This window comes from Aulonocara sp. 'chitande type north' Nkhata Bay, linkage group LG12 (assembly GCF_057382095.1).
Source record: "Aulonocara sp. 'chitande type north' Nkhata Bay isolate Kocher_YH1m ecotype deep benthic linkage group LG12, A_spYH_male_GT1.1, whole genome shotgun sequence".
Lineage (NCBI taxonomy): Eukaryota > Metazoa > Chordata > Actinopteri > Cichliformes > Cichlidae > Aulonocara > Aulonocara sp. 'chitande type north' Nkhata Bay.
The window spans coordinates 38,834,180-38,844,202 of record NC_141355.1 but is presented as its reverse complement, the minus strand read 5'-3'; the positions used below and the strand labels follow the sequence as shown (position 1 = coordinate 38,844,202).

The 10,023-nt window shown below is 38.5% G+C and overlaps 1 protein-coding gene across 2 annotated transcripts; it reads right to left on the bottom strand.

Annotated features, from left to right (window-relative positions):
* Positions 1–1,099: 1,099 nt before the first annotated feature.
* On the bottom strand, positions 1,100–9,780 carry LOC147318080 (uncharacterized). Of its 2 annotated transcripts, XM_086257726.1 has the most exons (7): positions 9,671–9,780; positions 7,922–8,120; positions 7,109–7,148; positions 6,612–6,671; positions 5,256–5,864; positions 3,863–5,056; positions 1,100–3,752 (listed from the first exon to the last, which is right to left on the bottom strand). In XM_086257726.1, the coding sequence occupies exons 3-7, from the start codon at positions 7,122–7,124 to the stop codon at positions 2,107–2,109; spliced, it is 3,525 nt and encodes a 1,174-aa protein (XP_086113852.1). In that variant the 5' UTR covers positions 7,125–7,148; positions 7,922–8,120; positions 9,671–9,780; the 3' UTR covers positions 1,100–2,106. The 2 variants fall into 2 exon arrangements, with proteins under 2 accessions (XP_086113852.1, XP_086113851.1); XM_086257725.1 differs by lacking the exons at positions 7,109–7,148; positions 7,922–8,120; positions 9,671–9,780 and having other exon boundaries at positions 6,612–6,693.
* Positions 9,781–10,023: the final 243 nt, after the last annotated feature.

The window sequence follows — 10,023 nt, the reverse complement described above, 5'->3', positions numbered from 1 at the left end:
GTTTAGAACTCTTAAAGATGTCGAAGAAGCTCCTTTAAGCAATTACTGTGATGTTCCTCCACCTCCAAAGTAATGTCAGAAGGAGTCCGAACCACAAAAGAAGCGCGTATTCTCGGAAAAGTAGTTGCAGGAGGTGAGCTGGCTTCAAACAAATGATGAACGCACAGAGATGTGGTGCAAAATGTGCCGTGAAAATTTAATAAATGACAAATTAAAAAGGCATGAACATTTTTTTTGTATCAAAAAAATATCGAACCGTGACACCAAAGTATCGAACCGAACCGAACCGTGAATTTTGTGTATCGTTGCACCCCTAATATATACACATATATATATGTGGGTGTGTGGGTGTATACATATATATATAGTCATTCTTTTTTGAACAAAACTCAAAACAGACCATAATAATCTTTCAGTCGTTTCTACCCTCACTTAATTTCCTTTCGCTGCTCAGCTCTCACAAAGTGGCTCAGTTATGCTCCAATCACTCCATATTGTGGCCAATCACATGCGAGGATATAGGATAATATCATTATGTGAAAAACAGAGAGGGTGATGGACGCGACAGTCAAGTGGAGCATCCGTCTGTCCTCTCAGTAAGTGAGTGAGACAGTAGACAGCGGTGAGGAGGGCTGTGCGAAAGCAAAAACACATAAATATGCCTGACACCCGTAAACGACGCAACATCTGGCTGCAGTTTAAAGACTTTTTTTGTCTCGGTCTCGGTCTTGTCTTGGTCTCGGATTAGGCGGTCTTGACTACAAGTCTACTCCTGTCTCATCTATACCCTGCTTCTGTTTTCATGTTAGTGTGAAGTGTGGTTTTTTGTTTGTTTGTTTTTGTTTTTGTGGGGTTTGTGTGTGTATATGTCTGTATTTTTGTATTTAAGATATTTCTGTTTTGCTTAATTTTCTTTAGTATAACTTTGAATAAACCAAAGAACAGTGTCTTAAAATCAGTCAATTATCTTGATGAACAATTCTTATTCTCCATGTGATGAATTAATTCATTGAGTCATTTTTACATTTTCTGTGATTTTTTTTACTTAGAAACTGCATTCTTCCATGTTTACTAAAAATCCTCCATATTAACCAAGGAATTTAAAAAAAGTTTTTAATAAGATGCCACCTGCAAGAATTACTTTAAAAAAATGACAGGATAAAAACATCATATAGAAGATTTTATAACAACTGATAAAAGTGAACATTAAAGAAAAAACCCACAAAAATGTTTCCTTTAGAAAATAAAAATACAAGGTTAAACATGATCCTGAAAATAAGAATTTAAATTTAAATCAAATATCTGCTGATTGTAAATTGTTTATGAATCAACCTTAAAATCAGTCAGACGAACCAAAGAGTCTGTTGTGCTCGTATGTAAAAATAATGTAGTACAGACTCTCCTTTACTGCACCAGCAGCTACATCTGCATTCTCGTACTCCAAACGTAGTATTTTGTGCTGAAATGTTACAAATTGTATTAAATGCACCGAAAATCATTTGTCCATGTAGCTGAAATCTGACAATAATTTTAATCACCTCATGAAATGCTGCAGGACGAGTCATTCAGAAGTTTTTCTATGAACTCTGTGATCTCCTTTTCATGAATTTTCTGCAGGTTTTATTTTTTATCCTCGATGTTTGCAATCTTCATTTGGTCCTTGTGTTTTGTCAGCAAATCTCTGATTTTTGTCAGATTTCCTCTCTTCTTAGACAGACATACTTATTTAATACTAAATATTTCTAATTACAGCAAGCATGCAAATATCTAATAATCTTCTTCTATTGTTTAATACGCTGGTGCCTGCAATAATCTAAATAAAATATACCAAAAAATTAAACAGCGTTTCAAATATTTTCCAAAACCTTAAGTTACATGGCAGCAATTCATCCTGCATGCATCATTGACATCATTGACATCATTGACATCATATAAGGTACAAAATGAAACACAATCCTGAAAATATAAAAGATAAATCAAGAATTCCATCTGTAATTGTAAAATGTTTACAAACTGACCATAAAATATATCTCTTCATCTCAACTTTTAATGTACAGAAAATATTTTATCCAGCTGAGCTCTGTCACAAAAAGTAGAAAAGAAATCTCATGAAATGCTGCAGGAAGATGTTTCAACTTCATCCAGAAGTTTTTGTATTAGTTCACTTATTTCTGTTTCATGGATTTTCTGCAGGTTTTCTTTTTCTTCCTCATTTTTTTCATTCTTCATTTGATCCTCATGTTTTGTCAGCAACTCTTGGATTTTTTTCACGTTCTCTTTCTTCTTGGAAAGACATTTGATCACATCTTTGATTTCTGCTTGATGCTTTTCTCTCTTTTGTTTTTCAGTGTGCTCAGCCAGAGCCTTTAACAGGTCATACTTCTCATCTTTGTCTTTAATCTTCTTCTCGTGCTCCTCCTTCTGAGCTGCAAACTCTTTGTTGTGTTTCTCTTTGAAATCATTGAACTCTTCAGCTTTCTTTCTGGCCTCATCTTCATACATCTTCTTCAGATTTTCCACACGTATTTTATAGTTTTCCTCCAGCTGATTTCGTTCTTTCTTCTCCTTTTCTCTCCTCATTTTGTCTTCTTCTTTTCTTTTCTTTTCATGTTTTTCTTTTTCCTGTTGTATTTTTTCTTTCTCTTCTTTCAGTCGTCTTTCCTCCTCCTGTCGTCTCTGTTCATCTTCTTGTCTTTGTTTCTCCCACCATTTACTTCGTTCTTTCTCCCAGGCTTCTTGTTTTCTCTTCATCTCGTCTCTGTTCTCTTCCAGCTCTTTGTTCACACTTTTCTTTTCCTCTTTTTCTGACTGAATTTGTTTGTCCAACATTTCAAGTTGTGTTTTTAAATTCTGTCTGTGTAATTCTTCCTCATTTTTCCACTTCCTGTTCTCTTCTTCTCTCACTTCCTGTTCTTTCTTCCTCTCCTCACGCTCCTTCTTTAGATATTCCTCCATCTCCTTGAGTTTCTGGTCTCTTTCCTGCTGAAGTTTTTTCTTCTCTTCTTCCATTCTTTTTGTCATTGCTTTCATTTCTTCCTCATGTTTTCTTTCCAGCTCCTCTCTCTCTCTCTTCATTTCTTCTTCCTTCTCCTTCAGGATTCTGTCCATTTCCTTCTTTATCGCTGCTTCAGCTTCTTCCAGCATCTCATTGGTGAAGCAGTTTCCTCCATTGTCCTTCACCATGGTGTCAATCTTTGTTATCAGCTCACTGACTTGTTGGCGGTTCTCTTTGTCTACATTATTGAACACATGGTATCTTCCTCCACAGTCAGCAATCAGCTTCTTAAACGAATCATCACATCCGCTTTCAATATAATCTTTAATAGACATTTTTTTAAGCTTATCTCCCTCTGTAAAAAGAATGATGGTGAACTTTTCTGAATTCGGCCCAAAACCTTCCTTTATAAGTTTTAATGTCTCCTTCTCCTCTGGTGTGAGACGACCAATTTTTAACACCAGCAGGAAGACATGTGGTCCTGGAGCCAGAAGACTGACACATTTCACCATCTCCTCATGAACTTCTTCATGTGACAGAGTTGTGTCAAACAGACCAGGAGTGTCGACCACAACAACAGGACGGCCGTCCACCTCACTCTGTTCTTTCTGACACTGTTTGGTGACTGATTTTTGACTTGCCATTTCTTTAAACACATCCTTTCCTAGGATGGTGTTTCCTGATGAGCTCTTTCCATTGCCGGTCTTTCCTATCAGCACAATCCTGAGAGGCTCCATGTTCTGCTTCTCTTCATCACCTGTAAACATATGATTTTCTTAAAATGTGAACAGTTTATAAAGTAGATGTTAGAATATAATGTAGAACATGATTAATGATTAAAATAAAAAAAAACATTCAATTACTTACGAGTGACCATATGTTTAGTTATCAGATCAATCTGGGCTCGAGCAAATGTTAAAGCTGTGTAGCAGCATGGTTTGTTTGTGCATCTCATCTGATCCACAGTGTCCAACAACGTGTGGATCTGCTCTTTATCCTTGATGTTAACAATAACAGGCCTTTGTCCGTAACGTTGACAGACCTCCTGGATATTTGGGTCTTTGCTTACAAAGTTACCAACAGCTGGATCTGTAGGATCTGAGTCCACAGTGAACAGAATCATGGTGAAGTCATTGACTCGAGAGCCGAATGCATCCTGGATGGTCTCTAACTCTCCCTTGTCTTCATCAGTGAGGGGAGCCACAGGTAGGACCAGGATGAAGGCATGGACACCCTCAGGATCACAGAGGGAGATACACCTGAGTGATTCCTCCATCACTGCCTCCTGAGGTTTTCCATACAAGGCAGGCAGCTCCACCAGGGAAACCCAACGTCCACACACCTCTCCCTGATGTTTAACACACTCTGATGAGTTGGAGGCTGAATGAAGCTCAGTCTGACCTAAAATGGCCTTGGCTGCTGACGTCTTCCCTGCTCCTCTCCTCCCACACAGAACCAGGTTTAAAGATGGTTTGATGAGTTGTGATTCTATTCTTCTGATCTTTTCAGGTGGTTCTTTTATGTCTTCAGACTTTGGTCTGATGGTCTCTTCGGTGACTGTGAGGAATTTTCCTTTGAGAACATCGTGCATGAGAACAATCTTCTGCATTAACTGTCGATGATCTTTTTCAAACATGTTGTAGTGTCTACCTTCACAATCTCTAAGTAGAGAATTAACTGAACGTCCCATCTTCTCCTCATCTGTGATGATGACCATTGAGTGTTTAAAGGCATCTCCATTAAACACACTCAGGGTCAAACTGAGAGTTTTTCTGCTCTGCACAGTGAAATCAGAAGGTTTCACCATCAGCAGCAGAACGTTTGGTCCAGGAGGACAGAGACTCACACAGCTCTTCATCTCTTCTCTCGCTGCTTTCAGAGATGGACTTAAGAAGTCGGGAGTTTTCACTACTGTTAAAGGTTTTCCTCTCCACTCTCCATGGAAAACTTGTCTGTCTGGAGAAAATCCTGAAAAATCATAATTTGTCTTCACAATAAAGTTACAGAGTTCTGTCTTCTTTGCTGAGTTTCCTCCAAACAGCAAAATGCAGAGTCTACGTCCTGTAAAGGAGCAAAGATACAAACAGGAAATTACTCTCAGACAGTCTGACTGATCCTAAAAGCCTTTTGGTCTTTCTTCACTTTTTCCATCTTCAGTAAATGCTGCTTCATGTTCTTGGTGGATCGTTCCTTCTGAGCACTTTAGAAAGTGTCTTTATGTTAAAATATCTACAGATAGAGTTTGGGGTTTTTTACTTACCAACAGGCTGAGGATCATTCAGAGTAACAGGAGCTTCTTTTCTTTGTTCAGCGCTGGTGTGCTGACAGGTCACATGTGTTCCATTGTTCATTTCTACAATGCGTTCCATGTTTTCTAGTAACTCCCGAATGTTGAGGTTTTCAAGCTGCAGTGACCTGTTATTACACAGTCTGATCATTTCCTGTATAGGTGTATGATACATGACACGATGCCGTAAACCTGGACGCCTCTCTCTGGGTGGTGATATCAGAACCAGTGAATGATCAAAGGAATGATCACTGAAGAAGTTCAGGACTCTGCAGAGTCTCGTTTTTTGATGCTCTTTGAAGTCTTCAGGCTGTAGAACCAGCAGGAACACATGAGGTCCAGGATCAGAGAGCCTCACACAGTTGTTCACATGTTCCTTTAATTTCTCCTCTGAGATGTTTGGATGAAGCAGATCTGGAGTGTTGATGAGAACTACTTCTTTCCCTTGAATGTGTCCACTGACTCTCACACATCGGTCCAGTTCTTCCTCAGGGTTGAACTTGTTCTCTCCCAGTATAACGTTCCCCACTGAGCTCCTCTCAGACCAGCTGTTCCCCAGCAGGACAGCTCTGAGCTCAGACACTGAAACAACAGCAAACACAAACACTGAACAAAGAATCTTTCAAAGTTAATACAAGCAGAAACAACATTATATCATAGGTTTTAATTAATCTAATTTTAATGGTTTTCCACTTGTAACCACTGAGTTGTAATTACTGAAAAATGCACAAAAATTGTCAGTTTGTTTAAATATGTGTTATTTTTTTCTCGTATTTGGACCATTACTGAGCCATAAATATATATTCACATGTGAGAATACTACATAAAGTTTGAGAGCTGAAAAATAAAATTAACCTCTGTTAAAAGCTCAGTTTTACATCCACAGAATCTGAAGACCAATTTTTTTTCTTGTTTGGCACAATTTTATTTCTATAATCTCTTTTGATCATCATTACCACAGGATACATCACAGTTTCAATAAATTGCACCAACTTCATGTCTGTGGCATAGAGCTACATAAGCACTGGTGTCCTGAATGTTTGATCTGTTAACATGAAGTTAAGGAGACATTTGATTTGCTGTAACCTCTCCCAGAAATGACCCCCAAAAGTTTACATAAAATAGTTTTCTTCACTTTTCTATACATTATATGAGCTTTAAATGTAAAGAGAGAAAGCAGGATCTGTGCACTAAGAGGTTTTCATTATTCCAAACAGGCTTCACACTTCCTGCTATAGTTTGTCTTCACCTGCTCCTGTCTAATGTCTTCCACCTTAAATTGCCCAGTTAAAGTTTGCATTAAACATAATCTTTTCTTTAAAAACTCACTGTGGGGGGGCAGAAATCTAAAGCTGTTCCTGCGACGTCTGGGAAAAGTGTCTTGTGGTCCTGCAAAGATAAAGAAAAACATGCATTGTGCACTGAGACGTGTTATCCTGCAATGACTACATCAGATGGAACAAAGCACTTTTAAAGTCAACAGCTGACTGCATGAACAGATCACATTAGTTCTGGGAAAGATTATTAAACATGACTGTTAATTTTCAGAAAACACATTCTGTCAAATGTTATTGGTTAAACACATTGTTAAAGTATGTTGCATGCAACACAGCAGCTGGTTCAGCAAAGACACTCAGATGAGACCTGCTGTAAAATATTCACCTGTAGTCACATCGTTTATCCTCTAATAATCACTTTTTCTTCATTTTTTTTCACATTTCTCCAAACAGGAGAAACCAAGAAACAATTAAATTACTGTCAGAGAGTGCTTGTAGAGGGAGGTAACTCACAGTTACTGCATGTAAGTGTGACAAAGTAAGACTCACCAGATGCTGCTGCCATGCTGTCATTCAGCTGCAGAACTCACTGTGGAGTTAAAAAGAAAAAACAACAATGACTGAGAAAACTGTTTGTTTTTCATGTTTGAACCTCTGACATCGAAGGAGTTTTGCACAGACGGTGCTGGATACAGAAACTTGGATGGTTTTATGTAAATATTCACAACAAAGCGAACAAAAACTAGTCTTCAGAAGCACGACTGCCTGTAAAACATGGCAGAAAGTCCCTTTCAGACTGTTGTTCACTTTAAGGTGAATGAAAGTACTCTCAATGAATCATATTCAGTTCTTCCAAATGAACTCAACTTATTTGAGTCAAGAATAAAGTTGGTGGGGTTCAAACTGAAATCCAAAACTTTTCCGTTTGAGTGTCTAGTGAAGATCATCCACCCTTATTTCAGCATTTACTTAGTGGGTTATTCTCAGTTTCATTTGGCCATGTTGCTATCATGACTTATCTAATATTACAGACTATCTGCAGGGCAAAGATATGACTGTTTTTGAGCAATAAATACTTCATTTGTCAGTGTCTCGAAAAACTCATTTAAAGGATTTGCACATGTCATCATATACCCAACACATGTAAGTTCTATAGAGTCTTGCTAATGACCTACTAATGTTCTTCAGGTGTGTTGCAGCAGAGACATTTAAAAGTTTCAGGACACCGGCCCTCGAGGACTGGAGTTTGACATCGCTGCCATAGAGCAGAAACCCACCCCAACCCCATCCCCCCTCCTTTGTGGGGTTTTCAGTCTGAGTCTCAGGATGTTTGTGTGTATTACTTCTAGTCTATGTACCCACCTTGCTTTTCTTGTGCTACAGCTCTCTGATCACACCACCTGTTTCACGCTCTGACTCCTGGGAAGGATTTCAGTATGGCACCTGGCTGCCCTCTTGCCACCGCTTTGCACTGGATCCCTTTTAACTCAGGTCAGCCCAGCATCGCTCTCTTCAGCTCACCCGGATCTTCAGCTGCTCCTCAAAGTGTCGCCAACTCTGCCTGCAACATGAGTCATATTTCTGTTTCAAATTCATTCAAGCCTGGAGAAGTTTCATACCCACAATAATCACCCACTCCTCTGTCCACAGTTACAGCTTTAGATCTCCACACTACGAGTTATGTTCAAACATCAAGCCCTGAATCCCCCACCAAGTTTATTCCTTTGATTAAACTTGGAAATAAAGTTTGAAAATTGCTCTGCTGTCTCCACAGTCACATATTGGGCCCTTTGTAAGCTTCTGAGCTCTGAGTTGTTTTGCGGTGTGTACAGACACATTTGTGTTCACCTGTCCTGATAAAACACCTGGTCGCTGTGTCATCAAATACATGCTTAACTGCATCTGCATGCACATCCAACAGCAATGTCGAGTAGCCCTGACCATCACTGCTGAGGTCATAAATAAAACCTCCAGATTTGCATATACGAGAACTCTGAGAGGTCAGGTTACTCTAATATTTGCTCCCACCAAGCTTAGAGGCTTTACTTGATGAGTTTGCCTCTGTTCAAATTAAACAAGGTAACAAGAAGTCTGTGTTTATCTGTATACAGTGGATGTTATCTACTCTGTGGTCAATGTTCACTTTTTCCAAACGTTATCATTTTCTTCTTTGTGCATGCTGTTACTCATCGACTCACAGGGCGTGATACATTTACTTTATATCTAACTGCAGGTCAAAGGTCAGCTTTATTAATATGAATGTGAGTTAATGATTTAAAAAAGGCCCTTTCTGAATATTCTCTGCTATCAGCTTTATGTTCCTAGATAATCTGAGACTAAGACTTATGAACCTTTTTAAAGATTAATACAAAAGTTTCAGACTTTGATGCAGACGAGAAAATAACAGCTACGGTCACAAAAATAAAAATACTTGAATACATAAAAAGAAAAATACATCAGGTTATGATGGAATAAGCACACGACCTCATTCAAGTTGGGTTTTTTGTTTTTTTCCTACAGACTAACAGGAGGTCACACAGGTCACAGTGAGTATTACATTACTGTTACTCAGCTGTATTCCACGTATCGTATTTATTACTCTGATGTCCACAAACTGATGAAAAGAAGGAAAGCATCCATAACTGTGATTTTTAAAAAAAACACACCAGATGGGACATGACTGTCTGAAACTTTCTGAAAACCAAATGTTATTTTGACGGCTCCTGGTTATTAACATGAATAGAAGCTGCACTAATACACACAGATCTACATTTACACAGTTAATATTCTTACAGTTAAATATTATACTTTTATTAATGAATTTTTTATTGCTCCTAACATTATGGCTGCAATTAAGTTCATCGTCCCTGGACTTTAGACTCTCCGCTCTTGAACAACAACGCACTGCCCGGCTGGATTAAACGTGTTACTTTATTAAAATCTGAACAAATTTAAAACAGACGAGCTTTTTGACACGAAATTCAAAAAATCATTTCACTGGATTTTTGTCTTTGAGATCAAACGTCACAAACAGAACCACAGGGATCCTGCAATCTGTGCATGGACTGATTTTAGTTCTTATTATTGATCAGGTCATCCTGCAGATCTTACCTGAGCTGTGTGTCTGTGACATCACTGTGCTGAGAGCAGAATTCATAAAGTGACTCTTCAGGTCTTTTAGCTAAAAACAGTCGTCATTGATATTCCACATGTTTCATGCGACACCTCTTCAAAGTGAAAACTCACCTGTAACAAAGTCTTCTCAGCAGAGTGGGCGGGAGTCTCACTGCTGACATCACTGAGACACCTGAACACCTGATCAATGTTTAACCTGCAAGAAAACTGAGACTGAGAAAATTTTACAGCTGAATAAGACCAAGGTTTCTCTTCGATAAGCAGCCTGTAACTACGTCTACTGGTTCATTCTTGCATTGTGAGCTGTCAGATTTTAACAGCAGAATTCA

Excerpts from the sequence above, each read along its gene's own strand:
- LOC147318080 (XM_086257725.1), bottom strand. The coding sequence starts at position 6,693 with ATGTTTTTCTTTATCTTTGCAGGACCACAAGACACTTTTCCCAGACGT. Across the intron at positions 5,865-6,611 it reads TAGATTTCTGCCCCCCCACA|TGTCTGAGCTCAGAGCTGTC; the intron begins GTGAGTTTTTAA and ends CTGTTGTTTCAG. Across the intron at positions 3,753-3,862 it reads AACTAAACATATGGTCACTC|GTGATGAAGAGAAGCAGAAC; the intron begins GTAAGTAATTGA and ends ATATGTTTACAG.